At 43.4% G+C, this 18699-nt stretch overlaps 1 protein-coding gene across 3 annotated transcripts in view; it reads right to left on the reverse strand.

Annotated features, from left to right (window-relative positions):
- The window catches only part of GSN (gelsolin), an 81896-nt gene extending 69152 nt beyond the window's left edge, over nt 1-12744 (reverse strand). Inside the window, exons 1-2 of one of the 3 annotated variants that reach the window (XM_089685249.1) lie at nt 12595-12701; nt 2327-2507 (exon numbers count right to left, since the gene is read on the reverse strand). In XM_089685249.1, the coding sequence (XP_089541375.1) occupies nt 2327-2368 (42 nt within the window). In that variant the 5' untranslated portion in view covers nt 2369-2507; nt 12595-12701. Of the gene's footprint in view, nt 1-2326; nt 2508-12594 lie in introns of all 3 variants that reach the window. The other 2 variants (XM_089685250.1, XM_089685251.1) reach the window with 2 other exon arrangements.
- Between the last annotated feature and the right edge of the window lie 5955 nt (nt 12745-18699).

Genomic DNA, 18699 nt, shown 5'->3' on the forward strand with positions numbered 1-18699 from the left:
ACGGAAGGGCTACAAAGCCAAGGGTGGGTCTCTGCTATAAACCATCTTCTACAGCAGCACAGTGCAGGATCTCTCAGACATGTAAAGAGTCACCAGCCACAATTTGTCACTCCAAACCAAGATGACTCACCCCAGTGACTCAGCCACATGTGTTCAGTGAGGATATCCTGGAGGGGGGGGGAAATAACTCTCGCTGTATTACACAGGTGATTCAGTTTTTACATTGTTGGTAATCACCTCACTGGCATCAAATTAATTTCAGCATTTCTAAGATCGGGCGACAAGAGGTTCAATAGCAGTGGAAGAACATGCTGTACCATTCCTCCACCAGTCCTACATCTCCAACACTGAAATGTGATCTCAGGCATGTTTGGATCATAGTCTGCGCCCACCAGGAAGCTGTACCTGTACTGGGCCAATTATCTGTGGTGGAGGCATTCCCCACCCCATTTATACCTGTGGTTGCCGGGAGGGTAATATTACATGGCTCGACTGCTTATGATTAGTCCAGTACAGTGACCACTTCCTGCTGAGCTTCCTCAAGTGAGTTCAGATCAGGATCCAAAAACCACCTGAGCTCATCCCTACTAACCAACAAGTACGGCACACCTGGTCATCCATCTAATGTACCCTTGAAATAGTTTTGAGGTCTAAGGGAACCCCTGTTTAAACCAATTCATTGGGGGTAGCAGTGGGAAAAATGCATCTTACATGGGTGACTATTGGGAAGAATGACCCCCACCATACAGTGGCAGTCAGAATGCTACCATTACTGAAATAAAAAGATATAATATAATTTTTGTCATACTACTGGCTCTTTCAAAAAGGCATTAGTCCCAAAACTATTTAGGCACCATCAACTAGAAGGCCAATCAGCCACAACTCAAGCAACCCCTAGCAAACTCTGGAGGAACCCTCGGGTTCCACAAAATCCTTTTCGAAAATGGCCAATCTAATGCCTACTCCAGATGCGCAATCAGCTAACAATTTGGCAAAGGAATAGTATAGGCCCAGCTAGCCATGAAACACAATGTAATTCAGCCCAGTGTAGACAGTCCTACAAGCTGTAGTGAGAACTTATTTAAAAAACCTATTTAAAAAAAAAAAAAGAAGAAGGAGGGGAGGAGAGAAGATAAATTTAAGAGAATTAAGAAATCTATGAGGGGGGATGGTAAGAATGTAAGGAGAAAAGTGAAGACAGCTTGTATAAGAGCGCAGGAGAGAAGAGAAGAGATGGAGTACAATTTTAAATTGGTCAAACAAAATGTTATAATTAGTAACTGGAATTACTAGAAATGGAAATCACCTTTCTAATGGAACTGATATAAAAAAAAATAGAACTGCAAAAAAATGCTATACAAAATTATTATTTTTTTTTTTTGCAATTTTAAATAATACAAACACACCCACTGAATACAACATCCAGGGCAGACAGACAGGGCCCCTGTGTTCCCAGATCTGCCCTTCCAAGTTTAAGTCTCAGCAGATTTTTAATGAATAAAAAAAAAAGGTGAATTGTGTGGCTAAGCATTACAGCAGCTGCTGAAGAACTACAAGTCCCACAATGCAGCCTGACATCCACTAGAAGGATATGCAGGGACTTGTGGTTCCTTGGCAGGTTTCAAAATCACATGCATTTTTGTGGGAGGGAATTAAAGTAGATGTAAACCCCAAGTAATTGACACTTATGCTAAAATCACTGCAATTTGTTTAACAAATATTTGTTTTCATTTTCTTATTACATCTTTATGTTGTTGATTTCCTGCAGCCTCTTTGTAGCCACATCCTGTCTACATACACACATTGGGAGACCAGGACAGAGCACTATCACCCTATTACAGGTGCCTGAGAAAGGACCTTCATAACAGGGTCACCAGGGATTTTAATAAATTTTACAGCTTAAGAAATGCCTAAAATGACATTAACATGTTCAAACTTAAATTAGATTTTAGTGATTGGGTTTACATATACTTTAAAAAGGATACCCGTCACAAAAGAAGTATCTCAGCTGTCATCCCCTGAAAAACCCTGTTACCTGGCTGCCTCTTGCTTCAATACCTTCTAGATAACTGACCTTGGCTTGCAGCAAATGAAGCAAGAACACTTGACCATCAACAGCCAGGCAAGTGGCATTTTCAATGGAAGTCAGCAATGATAAATTTCTTCAATCTCACAATCTTTAGCAGAGACCACATCCCACAGTGAAGAAGCAGCTTCAAGGACTGCACCCAGTGCTTGTGAATCATCATATAAGTGCACACACACAAAACTCGCCCCCAGAGCTCACACTCAGAAATGCAAGAGGGAGAATGAAGGTTGCACACACCCGTGGTACACAGCAAGCTCCGGCCGAATTTGCGTTCCCCATTTATTTGTTTTAGAATTAACTTTTAGCTGCAATTCATGCCCAGCAGTCAGTAATGGGTCCTGGGACTGTGCGTCTGTGCGGCACTGAAAGCAGCGTGCGGTTCTCAGTGACTGAGGCGATCGTCCATCGGGTCACTAACCTGGGAGGAAGCAGAAACCTACTGAAGCATGCGGCAGGGAAGACAAAAAGGCACAGGTAGCTCCAACAATCAATTAATGATCAGGTTCATGCAGTTACATCTGATTTCACACCATTTAGTAGATGAGGCAAAGTGGAAGTCATTCAAAGATGGCAAAATATTTTTCATCTGGAAACATCGTTGTTACAGGAAAAATATTTCACACGAGATGCAGAGTGCTGTAACAGTTTCTACAGGTTACATCTTGAAACCATTTCTCTTGATTTGTGTTGGAAATGTGATGGATAACTGAGATGAGTTTTCAGTCTGTCAAGAGTGGGAATGAATTTAGCTATACAAAGGGAGAATTTCTATATGGAGGAAATGAGGGACATCCTGTATACACAGAGGGGAAATCAAATCAACAGCTTCAGAGCAGAGCAATGCCACATCGGCTTGTCTCCAGTCCTTGCATCCAATTTCTGCTTACAAGTGGAGTCTGCTTTGGTTTGGAATTCTATTTTTTATAAACTGGTTGTCTCAGGAGAAAATGTTACCATAGAAAGTGATGGAATCAAGAGCTTGAAGCCGAACTCCAGGCAGCTGTAGAAAACAAATTAATGCAGCTCTGCAATCATTAATACATCATCTAAATGTATTTTGTTAGATATATTTTATAAATGCAAGCAGTGCAAACACCTGAATGTGACTTGGAATCAGTCCCTGCACAGCAGAGCTCACACTAGGGGAGGGTGATGCTACACAATTAGCCAGTTCCTATGCTCTCAATGAGCACGCTGATAGAAGAAAAGTGCAAAGTGACTGCTTTTCCTTTAGGCTGGGAGTGAATCTATAACGATGGGCTAAGAAAGTAGGTTCAACAATGCTGGCCCCCATTTAAAGTGATACTAAACGATAGCCTAATGCAGGCCATACATGGATGGAATTCAGAACAAATTTTCTTTAGAAAATCAGAAATTTTGTGCGTTTTGTAATGTGATGGTGCCACCATTGATTTCGAATATTCAACCAACTAAGCCTTCAATTTCTTCTCAGAAAATATTTTCGTGGCCAATAATTTTCTTTTCTTCCAGGTCACTGCTTTATATTTCTTGCACGATTCTCCCATCATTGATTCGAAATTCATTTGTTTTTCAAAAAATTTCCAACATGCCCGATCGCTCAAATTTGATGGTCACACGAAAATCGGCAGTTTCTGTGACCCACTGATGGTGCAAAATTCAAATGAAAATTCTTAGAAAATATTTTCAAAAGAAAATTCTTTCGGAATTCGACCCATGTATGGCCGGTTATAGTCTCCAAAAATAATCCATACACATCTTCTACTTGAAAGCCCTGTAATATATTTTATATGAAATAGTTTCTTACTGTGTTTTCTGCCTCTTTGTAATGTCCTCTGCGAACTCCACAACTCCTCTTTTCCCCCTCACTTCCATTTGTTTGGAACAAGCAGTGCATGTTAGTTGTGATCAAGTCCAATGCTCTATGCAAACTATAAATCCCATAGTTCATAGCCTCTAGTTTGTCTTGCTAGCAAGCAATAGAGTAGGGGTGTCAAACTGGCGGCCCACCAGCTGTTGCCAAACTACAAGTCCCATCATGCTGCTGCCTTTGGGAGTCATTTTTGTAACTGTCTATCTTGCAATGCCTCATGGGACTTGTAGTTTGGCAACAGCTGGTTTGACACCCATGTGGCTACATTCCTATATACAATGGAATTGTGGAGAACAAACACAGACACTGGAAAATTGGATCACAATAGCAAAAAGTGAGTCTGGAAATTTGGAGGAGGTTTAGAGAAAGGAACTTTTTTTAGTTAAGAAAATACACTTAAATAGATTTTTTTTTTCAAACCTGAAAAGGGCATCCAATAGAAGAAAAAGGGTCAGAAAAAGCTGCTTTTAAAAGTATTTTTAATTTTATGTTTTAAAGCGCTATTGCATTTTTACCTGAGTTCTGCTTTTTAAAAAATACCCATTAAGAGGGAAGTTAGAGCACTTTTTAGTAACCTGACCATGCTATAACATTGCTAGCAATTACTTGATTTGGATTCCTTATCAATTGATACACACGTAGAACAAATGGTTCCTTATGAAGGGTAGCATGCAGTAAAAGATTGCACAATACTCCAAAATGTTTGTACTTAATAGGTTTGTTTGAACAAACAATGGAACAATCAATGGCTACTAATAGCAATTATTTCAGAGATTTTGATAGCATGATTGCACTACTTAAAATTGCCTGAGTGATTGCTTAAGCTGGCCAAAAATGGATAGAATATCAAATAAGAATTCTTAAGAAAAGGAAAATTTGTCCAAAATATCTCAGAACATTTTAATGTCGTTCGAAAGGTTTTAATTGCTTTTAACATTTTGATTTTGGAATTAATGGACTTAACTGAACAAAAAGCACTGTTAGAAATTTGTTCATTCCAGAAGAATTTACCATCCTCCGCCTTCGAATTCGGCAAACAAACGTCGATTTGACCCCATTAATGATTAGAAAAATGAACAATCTTTCTTAGTACATTCTTTTCCCAATAACTTTCATTTGAAAGTATACTCCACTATGGGCAGCTTTATATTGATACTTTAGTCTTAGGTGGATTGCTGGCAGTTTTAATTACCTTCCAACTACCTATACCCCTCAAAAACTTTAGAGGTGAGATCTCCACACCTGAGTCTCCAGCTACACCCTCCTGATGCTGAAATTATGAGCGGGCATTCCTGCTATATCCGGAAATGCTTTTATATTTCTGAGCAGGCAACAAAAGACTTGGGACTGCAAAGTGGTCACAGGGATAATTAATAACTGTGGTGAGGAGATTTACAACTGGAGTGTCCCGAGCGTTATATGATGCTAGAGGGTGCATAGGTCTACAGCCCTGGCCAAAAGTTTTGAGAATGATACAAATATTTATTTTCACAAAGTCTGCTGCTTCAGGTTTTTTACATCTTTTTGTCAGATGTTACTAAGGTTTACTGAAGTATAATTACAAGCATTTCATTAGTGTCAAAGGCTTTTAATGGACAATTACACTCAGCTTATGCAAAGAGTCAATATTTGCAGTGTTGACCCTTCTTTTTCAAGACCTCTACAATTGGCCCTGGCATGCTGTCATGTTCTAGGCCACGTCCTGACTGACGGCCCATTCTTGCATAATCAATGCTTGGAGTTTGTGATTTGTGGGGTTTTTTTGCTCACCCACCTCTTGAGGATTGACCACAAGTTCTCAATGGGATTAAGGTCTGGGGAGTTTCCTGGCCATGGACCCAAAATGACAATGTTTTGTTTCCCAAGCCACTTAGTTATCACTTCTGCCTTATGGCAAGGTGCTCCATCATACTACAAAAAGGTATTGTTCGTCCTGAAACTGTTCTTGGATGGTTGGGAGAAGTTACTCTTGGAGGTTGCTTCTGTACCATTCTTTATTCATGGCTGTGTTCTTAGGCAGAATTGTGAGTGAGCCCACTTCCTTGGCTGGGAAGTAACCCCACACATGAATGGTCTCCGGATGCTTTACTGTTGGCATGACACAGGACTCATGGAAATGCTTACCTTTTCTTCTCCACACAAGGTTTATTGCGGAACAATCGGAAAGGGGATTGAGCAGAGAAAATGACTTTACAGCAGTCCAATTCCTGTACCTTTGGCAGAATATCAGTCTGTCCCTGATGTTTTTCCTGGAGAGAAGTGGCTTCTTAGCTGCCCTTCTTGACACCAGGCCATCCTCCAAAAGTCCTCTCCTCACTGTGCATGCAGATGCATCACACCTGCCTCCTGCCATTCCTGAGCAAGCTCTGCACTGATGGAACCCTGTTCCCGCAGCTGAATCAACTTTAAGAGACAGTCCTGACGCTTGCTGACTTTCCTGAGCACCCTGAAGCCTTCTTCACAACAACCGAACCTCTCTCTTTGAAGTTCTTGATGATTCAATAAATGGTTGATTTAGATGCAATCTTAGTAACAGCAGCAATCTCCTTGCCTGTGAATCCCTTTTTGTGCAAAGGAATAATGATTGCATGTGTTTCTTTGCAGGTAAATTAATATTTCTGTCATTCTTCAAACCTTTGGCCAAGGCGGTACTAATAACCTAAATCTTAACTTACTTTATAGAAGCCTGCTAAAAGGCTATGCCTCCCAAACATATTTCTGTTAAGGGTGGAGCCCAGTGGTTTCTAATATTTCTCTGTTAGATATCTGTATAGTTTCTGATTCTGTCTATGCCCACCATGTGGTTTTCTTGCCCATCATGTACAATCTCTGTACTAGAAAGATCCCTCAGGGAGGTGGGAACCCCTCATGATGGTCATAGCAGATGTATAGAACCAGGATCTCAGCTCTGGGATGGTGGAAACCCCTCACAATGGCCATAGCAGGTGTACAAAACAAGGAACTCAGATCTGGGATGGTGGGGACGCCTTGTAATGGCCATAGCAGGTATACAAAACAAGGAACTCCGCTCTGGGATGGTAGGAACCCCTTGTAATGGCCATAGCAGGTGTAAAAAACAAGGAACTCAGCTGTGGGATGGTAGGAACCCCTTGTAATGGCTATAGCAGGTGTACAAAACAAGGAATTCAGCTCTGGGATGGTGGGAACCCCTTGTAATGGCAATAGCACGAGTACAGACCCCAGAATTCAGCTTAGGGATGGTAGGAACCCCTCGTAATGGCCAAAGCAGGTGTACAGAACCAGGAGCTCAGCTCAAGGAGGGTGGGAACCCCTTATAATAGCCATAGCAAGTGTGTAGAACCAGGAACTCAGCTCAGGAATGGAGGCAATCCCTTATAAATGGCCATGGCAGGTGTACAGAACCAGTAACTCAGCTCAAGGATGGAAGGAACCCCTCGCAATGGCTATAGCGGGTGTACAAAACAAGGTACTTGGCTTAGGGATGGTGGAAACTCTTCATAATGGACACAGTAGGTGTACAGAGACAGTAACTTAGCTCAGGAATGGTGGGAACCCCTTATACTCCTAGATTGTAAGCTCGAAAGAGTAGGGCCCTCTTACCCCTCGTACGTTGTTTGTTATTGTTGTACTGTGCCATGTATTGTCTCCCCCCTATTGTACAGCACTGAGCAAACCCTTTGGCGCTATATAAATTCGATGTAATAATAATAATAATGGTCATAGCAGGTGTGTCGATGTGGAACCTCAATGCAGAGATCTCACCAATAGAGTCCTTAAGTAATGAAACTGTCAGTGGGTTTTTCTCTCTGCATCCACCAAACAATGAAATATCAGTTATAGATGGTTATCTTTTAAGATCACAGAACTACTATTCCAGCAAAGCCTAACAGGGCAATCTAGCACTTGTAGTTCCCCTGTTGGTGAATTGATGTTTGTCTGTCTCTCATTGCCTTTTCTACTGGAGTGATGCATGAAATATTTCTCTTGGTTTGGTCAGAACTGGTTTTACCTGTCCAGCCACAATGAGGGATTGTCCAGAGAGGATTATAAATAGAATATACAGAGGTTAGGGCAAACAGGACATGACATTGGAGGGGTGCAGCTCGTAGTGAGTTACAAGAATGAGCAGTGCAAGAGACCATTACACATGCATAGCCAATCAGCAGCCACATTTCACAGGAAAGTATCTGTCCATACAAGATGCAATATATACATAATGAATTTAGATGTAAAACTTCTGAGAGGGCAGCTTTCTAACTTCATAAGACTTACATTTTAAGGGTCTCCCTCACATACTGTCCTGATGACCACACTGGAAGTAAGGGAGAATCTCTCCACTAGGGACACAGAGCTGTAAAAACCTGTCTGAGGATCTAAACCTTCACCATTCCATCAAAAGTTAAAAGATATGGTCTGACTTTAAGATCTGCATACACAATGCAAAGTATGGGAATCTGAGTACAGGAAACAAGTAAGAGAATGGGAGTAGAGTGCAGACTACAGAAAGCAAAGAGCCTGTTCTGTCCAATCACTCCTCTGTGCGATTAGAACTGATACACAAAGGGCCCAACAGTTGTGCTGGCAGCACACGTTGACAGTTGTCTGTAAATCAGACGCCAGCAGCTGGTCCCTCTCAGCCTGGCCAACCTTGTGACTGATGGAAGAGAGAGTCAAATCCCTCTGCAGCACTTAGTCCAGTCTCTCTGGTCTCATGAAGACTTTTCGTACTGTAAATCACAAATCAGGATTTTATTTCCAGGGTTCTCCAGGCACTTGTCTGATAATTCATATTCTGCTAATGTTTGGTAGACAACCTCAGCTACCTATAGCACTCCATTCTGAAAACCGGCAGTATATGATAAAGGGTTGTAGGGGACAAGTTTGGTATCACACTACAGATTCCTGTTTAAGTCGTGGCACTATGGGACTGCCAGATTCCTTGTGCCAACAAGTCGTGTGTTCCGGAAGATCCTAAAGTTGTCATCTACCTTGGATTGCACATATGTATGCAGTGGGAAATCTGTCACCAATGCTAGTAGCTTTCTGGATCAAGCGCTGTTCCCTTCCTCCCTTCCATCTATGTTTTTATTAGTTATGGTTAGAACTTTATGAGCCTTTATGGCATATACTATATACTATCACTTTATTAAACCTTTTACAACGATGTTGCGCATATGTGTGGCAGCAACACAAATGGGCATTAACGCCCAGCCACTGCTAATGTTTTGCTGTCTTGTTCTGGGGCCCAATCCACCGACAGTTCGTGGTCAACTGGGCCCATAGGAGAACCCCCCATTATGTCAGCACTGTTCAGCCAGCCAGAGTGCAGCAAGATCAGGAGCCCCGCCAACTGGCTCCCATTTAATCCACTGCCTCCAGCTGGCATAAAGGGGTTAAAAACAAATTATATGATTTAAAAAAAAATTTTTTTTATAGGTTTCTGTTAACTAGGCTAACAAAGCTGAGGTGGACAATAACTGTATGTGTCAATGGAAACTTAAGGGACCCTCTGAAAAGCAGTTAGTGATAGATCTCTTTTCAGTGGGTGTTTGAAAGGCAGTGAGCAGGCAATATGTCAGCTCCTTGTTTCCCATTTTTAACCCTAAAAAGATGGAACCACTGCAGACGGAACCAGTGGCGGTACAGCCTGCTGAATGCAGCATGAGGTTTAATTGTTGCCGCCGCCTTGAAGCACAGCATCATGTAGTTGCATGCCCATCTTTAAGTGGCATTTGGGGAGTGGTAAAGCTGTGGCTCAACCACTTGCTTTTACCACCCTCAACCCTCCCCCCCCCCCAAACACCCATGTGAACAAGCCCTAAAAGGATTTTCCCCCAGTTTTGATTATTTGCTCTCCTGACGCTGGGAAACAACACAAGCTGTGAACATTAAATTGTATGCATTAAATTCCATGCAATTTTTTTTAAAATAAAAAGCCACTTGTAAGCTCAGATAATGTAATGCACCAGAATCCACCTATAACCGGTCTATTTATTTTGAGTGGAATTGGCGCCCAAATTCTAAATCTAGGTTTCATTTTTTTTTTCAGTCTTCAATTTGCAGAAGGGTCCCATGCTGTTCGATCCTGGCCAGATTTTGTCATGTACGGATTTCAGTGCTGATCCCATACATGAAAGTTTACCGCTGAATTGGACAAAATGTGTTCCACTGTTTGCCCTGTCAGCACCACCTGGATCGACAAAATTGATTTTTCAATCAAATTTTGTCAAAGCTGCTGGGTGGAAAATTCTCAGCTGAACAACCCGGCATCCAGAGATGAAGGTACTGTTCAGGTATTGTGAGAGCTATGGGTACTAGCTGTCAGAGTATGATAGCTAGCACTGCAGATCCGTTCATCCATGATGTTAAACATGGGTGGGGGAATTGAGTTATTTCCCTTGTTCAGCCCATAGGGATGAATGAGTGAAATCTTGATGTGTATGGCCAGCTTGAGTTGATGGGATAGTTTAGAGGGCCTCATATTGAATATTTTTGTGATCTAAACTGAAGCCCTGCTGTCCTGCACTCTCTCCCCCCCGTCACCATCCCTTGATACCCCAGCATGCTCTCCAGGCAATTACAATAATTGCAGCTTGTCTGAGCAGCCCCGGCGCTCCTGCACTATGTGCCTGTGGCAGCTGCTGGGATGAATTACATCTTGCACAACCACAAGAATCTCCAGATTTATTTTAAGTCTGTAAAAATAGAGATTTCCAGTGGTCTCTGGTTGGAGTTTTAGGATTTAAGGCGGGGATCTGTGTGTCGTACTACACTCCCTCGGCAGATGTGATCTTCTAATTTTAGGTAGTTATGAATTATTGAGACATTTTCCAGGGTTAATTTAATCTATTGTCAGTAAATCTGGCCCCCAGGGATCACATCCACAGCTGAGTGTGCAGCCAGCATGCAACAAAGAATAAGCCAGTGGGGTCCATGCAGGGGGCAAAGGCAGGATGGCTGCGGTCCTTCTATTGTTCTCACCCATTCCCTGGACACTCAGGATCTGCCCATGCTGCAGAATACTTTGTGCTGGGCTTTTAAAATGACTTTATTTTTTTGGAACAGCATTCACTTTGGTTTTCATGATGTATTTTGTTATACAAGTGACTGGAAGAAAAATCTGCCAACCATAAAAATCTTTTCAATGAATACTCTGCCTGATAAAAATGTCAATTGTTCAAGAGTCTGCGATGACTGTCCCCGCAATCACCAGTCAGCCAAAATCAATACAAAGTTTTATAGCAATTTAATTCTGATGTACCTAATAAAGTATAACTAAAGGCAAAACCTTTTTTTTAAGAAAGAGTGGAGAGGGATTAGAACAGCTGTCAGTTTTTACTGCTGTCCGTATCCCATTTGGAGACATTCAGCCTCCCTACATGTCATGTTTATCGTTCGTATCAAAAGTAAAACAAATGCTCAAATTTTGGGTTGTCCCCAGAGAAGTTATAGAGGGGTCATCTTCCAACGGAGACACTAATTCTGGTGACAACCTCACCTTGGAGGGATTTTCACACTTTTTTGGCTATGGGACAGGAAGTAAAAGGAAATCTCCTCAATGGGACACAGGGCAAAAATAAAATTGAGTAGGGTTATAACTCTCCCTTACTCTATCTAAAATTAAAAAAAAAAAGTTTTGCCTTTAGATCTACTTAAAGGCTACATGTACAAAAAAAAGAGGTTGTCAAGAAATGACCTCTCTATGTATCTGCCAGAGCTCATTAGAAAGTACCCAGCAGGGGCAGACAGACAACTCATGGGGCCCCCAGGCAATAGGGGATCATGGGGCCCCTGTGTCCATGCCCAAACTCAAAAACGCCTATGAAAAAGGTACCAGGGGCATCTCATGGGGCCCCCTACTGACCCTGGGCCCTCGGGCAGTGCCCAAGTTTCCAAATGGTCAGTCCGCCCCTGGAACCCAGGTCCTCCTCCTACTGCCGAGTACTGATCTGCAGAGATCTGACCCATCTAAACACTCACATTATTCACAGCAAATCAGATTGGGATTTGATCCGATTTCTCAGTGTTCCCCAATGTGGAGGGTGTACTGCTTGCAGCTAATGTGGAAGGTACCAGATCTGTAATATTAGGCCACTTGGTCATACTGTCTCTGATCCATAGCTGTCTGAACTGGTCAGTACTGGACAGGATCATTGCTGTGAAATGAAGCCCCCCCAAATCTGGATCTCAGTAATATATCCACTTCTAAAGAAGAATTCTGGGTGCAGCTCAGCTGTCAATCACGTCTCCTTGGCAGACAGCCAAGAGGTTCTGCAGTGGCTCCAATGGGATTCTCCGCAAATGAGCTGCCAGAAGAGTGCCCCATCTACTTACCCCCCTGCTAAATAACTGCCCCCCCCCGAAGATGAAAGTTAGTGACGTCACGACCCTGCAGCCCATGCATGTCTATATATGGTGCAGAAAGTTATTGCAATGAAGCAGAGAATTTCCCAAAGATGGCCAATAATAATTAACGATCGGAGGGTGGGGTGCATGCTGCCTTGTGCCTGCCCTGCCAGGGGCATCGGATCCTCCATAGGGCTCATGCAGTGATCGCAGAGGATGCTGCTCCTCCCTGCAGCAAGCTGGGGGCCCCGGAAGACGATGTGGCCCCTGCACCGTGCACTGCCACAGATTGCAGAAGTGATCAGAGGGTGGATGAGGTACCTACCTGATGGCTGACCTCTCTGCAAACACACACGGACCGATCACAGCACAATCTGCCAGACCTCTGCTGCACACAGGAAGGTATAGAGCTCCGTAAAGCCTACACCCCAATGACTCATCCGCTGCTGCTCCACCCACTGGTGGCTGGAGGTAGTGCAAGCAGATGAGGGGCTGCCTGAGCCCACGGCGTGCCAACTGCAGGGGGGAGAGGTCAGCTGCTGCTCGGGAATGTATTCATGTACAAACACAGCCCACAGCTGGCCCTGCTTTGGAATGGAATCCCTCTGTCTTTTCTTCCTCATTTATGCCTCTTTTTGGTTCTAAAAATGACACCATTAACTACCAAACGATTTTACAGCACGAATGACTCTTCCAACCCCTGTGGTAGCTTAGAAAGCCAGTGAAATGGGGGATTCATGTGGAAGGAAAGCCATTTGGGGTTTACTTCATCATGCTCTGTGTGAGAATACATGACCTGTGTGAGACTGCATGACCTGTGTGAGATTGCGTGACCTGTGTGAGAATGCAGGACCTGTGTGAGAGTGCATGACCTGTGTGAGACTACGTGACCTGTGTGAGATTGCGTGACCTGTGTGAGAATGCAGGACCTGTGTGAGAGTGCATGACCTGTGTGAGACTGCATGACCTGTGTGAGACTACATGACCTGTGTGAGAGTACATGGCCTGTGTGAGAGTACATGACCTGTGTGAGAGTACGTGACCTGTGTGAGAGTACGTGACCTGTGTGAGACTACGTGACCTGTGTGAGATTGCGTGACCTGTGTGAGAATGCAGGACCTGTGTGAGAGTACATGACCTGTGTGAGACTACATGACCTGTGTGAGACTACATGACCTGTGTGAGAGTACATGGCCTGTGTGAGAGTACGTGACCTGTGTGAGAATACGTGACCTGTGTGAGAATACGTGACCTGTGTGAGAGTACGTGACCTGTGTGAGACTACGTGACCTGTGTGAGATTGCGTGACCTGTGTGAGAATGCAGGACCTGTGTGAGAATGCAGGACCTGTGTGAGAGTACATGACCTGTGTGAGAGTACATGACCTGTGTGAGAGTACATGGCCTGTGTGAGAGTACATGACCTGTGTGAGAATACGTGACCTGTGTGAGAGTACGTGACCTGTGTGAGACTACGTGACCTGTGTGAGAATGCGTGACCTGTGTGAGACTACATTACCTGTGTGAGAATGCAGGACCTGTGTGAGACTACATTACCTGTGTGAGAATGCAGGACCTGTGTGAGAATGCAGGACCTGTGTGAGAATACATGACCTGTGTGAGAATGCAGAACCTGTGTGAGAATGCATGACCTGTGTGAGACTGCATTACCTGTGTGAGAATGCAGGACCTGTGTGAGAATACATGACCTGTGTGAGAATGCAGAACCTGTGTGAGAATGCATGACCTGTGTGAGACTGCATTACCTGTGTGAGAATGCAGGACCTGTGTGAGAATACATGACCTGTGTGAGAATGCAGGACCTGTGTGAGAATGCAGGACCTGTGTGAAAATACATGACCTGTGTGAGAATGCAGGACCTGTGTGAAAATACATGACCTGTGTGAGAATACATGACCTGTGTGACTGGGACATGGCAGGGCTGCGTCTGAACTACCGTGACCCACACGCATGTACATCGCTGCTCATGCGACTGTACACCCCATTTAGACTCTGTCAGAGTCTTGTGGTGCCACTTGGATGTAACTTTGATAAGGTTTATATATTGTGCAGGGGTGGACTGACCATTTGGAAACTCAGGCACTGCCCGAGGGCCCGGGGTCAGTAGGAGGCCCCATGAGATGCCCCTGGTACCTTTTTCATAGGCTTTTTTGAGTTTGGGCAAGGACACGGGCCCCATGATCCCCATTTGCCCGGGGGCTCCATGAGTTGTCAGTCCGCCCCTGATATTGTGTACAAATAAAACTTCAGCGCAACAAATAACTCCTCAAATTCCTGTGTATACCAGTGCTGCTGACACATGCGTTTCCACACACAAAAGATATGTCATAAAATAGCGCCACTCATATATCTCTATAACCTCATATATGGATTAAAGCATCCAAACCATGTGATTATACAACGATGGTGAATACACAGAATACAACCTAAAAGTCTATAATGTGTGCTTGATCCGTGCCTTTATAATTTGTTCACAAAACAGGTGCTCTTTATTGCTTATATCCATTTATGCTCCTATAGGTGCTCCTCCACCAGAGACATACATATATACTCTCACCTCCTTTTATGACCCAAATTGCAAAGGTCAAATACCGTCTGTCCCTTTTTACCCGGATAGGCATACTATGTAGATGTCTCCACTTTCCTCCTCACTCTGCTGCAAACGGTACCGTCTCCTCTTTATCCCACAAATCCTCCGCATATGTAAACAAACGCTTGCCATAGTGTAGTATATAAATATAGCATGATTTTTTAAAAAAACAAAGTGCACTCACATTTAAAATTGTCCTGCTGGGACACCACAGTAAAAAAAACCCTGTTATAATTTATTTTTAATGTGTTCAGGAATTTCGAAGATGTGGGCTCGTAAACTTCCTGTTTAGCAGCTTGATGTCATTGGCCCACTCTACGCATTACATCACATCACGTGACTTCCTCAGGAGAAGATCTCCTGAGGAAGTCATGTAATGTGATGTAAAGCGTTTTAATTCATATATGAGGTTATAGAGATATATGCATGGCACTATTTTATGACATAAGGTTTGTATATTCTATGGCGCTAAAATCGCACTGGAATCGCACCAAAGTAGTACAGGAACCTTTTCCAAAATTGCTCTGTGCTGAGTCAAATTGATGTGAACAGACACCAGTGAAAGCAGTGTGATTTCCCTTGTCATGTGACTCTGGCCGACTCGAGTCGTATCTGAAATCGCACAAGTGTGAACCAGGCCTAACACCCATCATATCATAACAACATGACAGTTTACAAACCACTGTCCACCCACAAAGTGTGTGACAAAACACTTGCCCTTCAGAGGATTTACCCTCTCCCCCCTGCCTGACCAGGCCATTTTTTGCGATACGGCACTGCGTTACCTTAACTGACAATTGCGCAGTCATGCAGCGCTGCACCCAAAATAATTTTTATGTCCTTTTTTCCCCACAAATTGAGCTTTCTTTCAGTGGTATTTGATTGCCTCTGCGGTTTATATTTTTTGGATTACGTGAACGTTATAGTGTCTATAAATGGTGGTATATATACTGGAATTTTTTTTTTATACTACTAATGGCGGCGATCAGCGACTTATAGCGGGACTGGGGCGGGCATTCTGACACTGGGAGGAACTAACTGCCACTGTCATCCCCAATGACACTCTTACAGTGATCAGTGCTAATAAAAAGCACTGACACTGTACTAATGACACTGAGCAATCAAAGGGTTAACTGTGTGCTGTTTTACTGTGTTGTCTGTGTGTGCTTTTACTATGTAAGCACGCTGCTTTGTATTGCTATGCAGAGCAATACGAAGCAGCATGCTGGTGCTGACAGAGGGAGATCTGTATTGTTTACATACAGACCTCTCCCCTGTCAATGTTCCTCGGCGATCGCCAGGTGCCAGCAGGGGATATCCAGACAGGACCTGGTGATCAACAGCTGTAGCCGCCAAGGGTGGCGTGCATGCCCTCTACCCAGAAATACAAATTTAGCTGCCTAAAGTTTAGCTTTAACACCATTCGAAGAGCTGATTCACACATGTACGGTGCAGATTGAAGCTCAGGTTTCACAGCTAATTGATACAGTAGTTGTTCAGCTATTCAGTTCAGGTTTACATCAGGATCAGGTCAGGATTAGCTCAGGATTTTATCCTGTTAACACATATGTGGTTTAGGAATGGTTCCCATAGAAGTCAATAGCCTGTAATCTACACCTGAACCTGAAGGCACTGCTCAGAAATTGGATATGACTCTTTTTAAAGCTGCACTGAATCTGCACCACCAGTGCACCGAACATATGTGAACATGCACCATAGGAAGCAATGTTATTTCACGTCATGCGGATTGGATGCGGTTCAAACCACATCCAATCCGCATATATGTGAATGGGCACTGAGCCTGCAACTCTGCAGCCACCTCCCACCTGCTTTCTGGACTGCTAGCATGAGCACACTGGTGACACCCACCCCAAGCTCTTTCCCTGCCGCTGTAAGCCTGATTTTTGTGTTCAGTTGGTGTATAGTAGCTTATTATTAGGAATAATTTTAGGAAATTGCACTGAAAAGCAAAATAAATTGGTATTGGGCAGGTGATAACGTCTACAGACAGGGATAATTATCAGGGCAGATCTTCGAATATTGAATTCAGCATGAGAAGGAATTGAAGACAGTGAAAATCAGTTGGAATGGGGGACATAAATGTGAGCAGCTGGTTATTGTTAGCACTGATTAATTTCTACTGGCACTTCTGCATTTTTGCACATCATCAGTGAGTCATCTATATTCACTGGCTTGGGGATTTCTTCAGAACAGCTGAACTGAACAGGGATTCAAATAGTTTATTATTTTAGGCAAACAATCCTTAATTGTCAGGGTATGAGCCTGCATAACTGTCATTTTGTAGCACCTGGCAGATGTAGAGATGCCAGGATTAGAACTAGTCATGTGACTCACCAAGAAGGCATGCTTTACAGACACTGCACATTGACCAGGCACAGGGGGTCCCAAATAATATGCTCTTCAGTCATCATTATAGGCGTTAGCACAAAAATTCATAACTTGCACCTTAGACATTGGTTCATATATGAAATGAACAGCAGTTTTTTGTTTTCGTGGATGTGGAGTCCTGGGAACAATGCGCCATTCTTGGTGACAATGGCCTAAGGTCCAGAGGATATGGATGTAGAGGAAGATGAAAGAAAGAGCGCAAAAACCTTGCGCATTACCTCAATAAATAGTGGCTAATTTTATTAATAAGGAAATATACTCACAAAATGATTGTATAACAGGCATAAGTAACCATAATCCAAACAGGGTTACAGGTAAATCAAAAAGGGGGGGTATGAAGCTAACGTGTTTCGAAGGGTGTTCCCTTCTTCATCAGAGCTGGGTTTGGCAGATAGAAACTTCAGTATGGCAGAATTCCCATGGCAAGGAGATATTCAGCCACTGAGTGTCAGTATTACAGCAGTTCAGCCTGTTTAGTGTCTAACTGGCTGAACTGCTGTAATACTGACACTCAGTGGCTGAATATCTCCTTGCCATGGGAATTCTGCCATACTGAAGTTTCTATCTGCCAAACCCAGCTCTGATGAAGAAGGGAGCACCCTTCGAAACGCGTTAGCCTTCATACCCCCCCTTTTTGATTTACCTGTAACCCTGTTGGGATTATGGTGACTTATGCCTGTTATACAATCATTTTGTGAGTATATTTCCTTATTAATAAAATTAGTCACTATTTATTGAGGTAATGTGCAAGGTTTGTGCGCTCTTTCTTTCATCTTCCTCTACAGTTTTATTAAGCTTCCCCAGCTTCATGATAGAGCTGCACAACCTCTGATCACCAGTGGATGAATACACAACACGCTGCTTGTCACTAACGCCTGTTTGATCTGAGTCCTTGAGCGCAGGAGATAATAGATCTCCAGAGGATATGGATCACAGTATTCAATCTGATCCAATACATTTATGACATAAACATAGAGGGGATGCAGTCTCCCCCCTAAAAAATCACAAGTCAGCAGCTACATATACTGTAGCTGCTGATTTTTAATAAAAGGACACTCACCAGTCCTCACCCAGGTCAGTTTTTCACCGGTCTTTGGGGTTCCCAGCACCGGTATGTTTACAAAGAGGAACCAGCTGTGAAGCCTTGTGATTTCACAGCCAGGTTCCCACTGCTCATGCGCAAGCTGCACTGCACTTTGTGAATGGTTCATGCCCCAGAAGGCTGCAGGCAAAGGGAGGGAGGGGGGTGCAGAACTTGCGTTCCAGGTGGAAGTTGGAGCAGGTACCTGTCAAAACCAGATACCCGCCCAAGCCCCCCCAAAAAAGTTTCCAAAAGTAGGAGAGGAGGCAGGAGGAGGGTGAAGTTCCACTTTAACCTCTCTAAACAATATTAGGCCTCCTTACAGGATAC

This window comes from Staurois parvus, unplaced genomic scaffold, assembly GCF_062004578.1.
Source record: "Staurois parvus isolate SC_StPar_1 unplaced genomic scaffold, SC_StPar_1.0 ptg000365l, whole genome shotgun sequence".
NCBI classification, from domain to species: Eukaryota; Metazoa; Chordata; class Amphibia; order Anura; family Ranidae; genus Staurois; species Staurois parvus.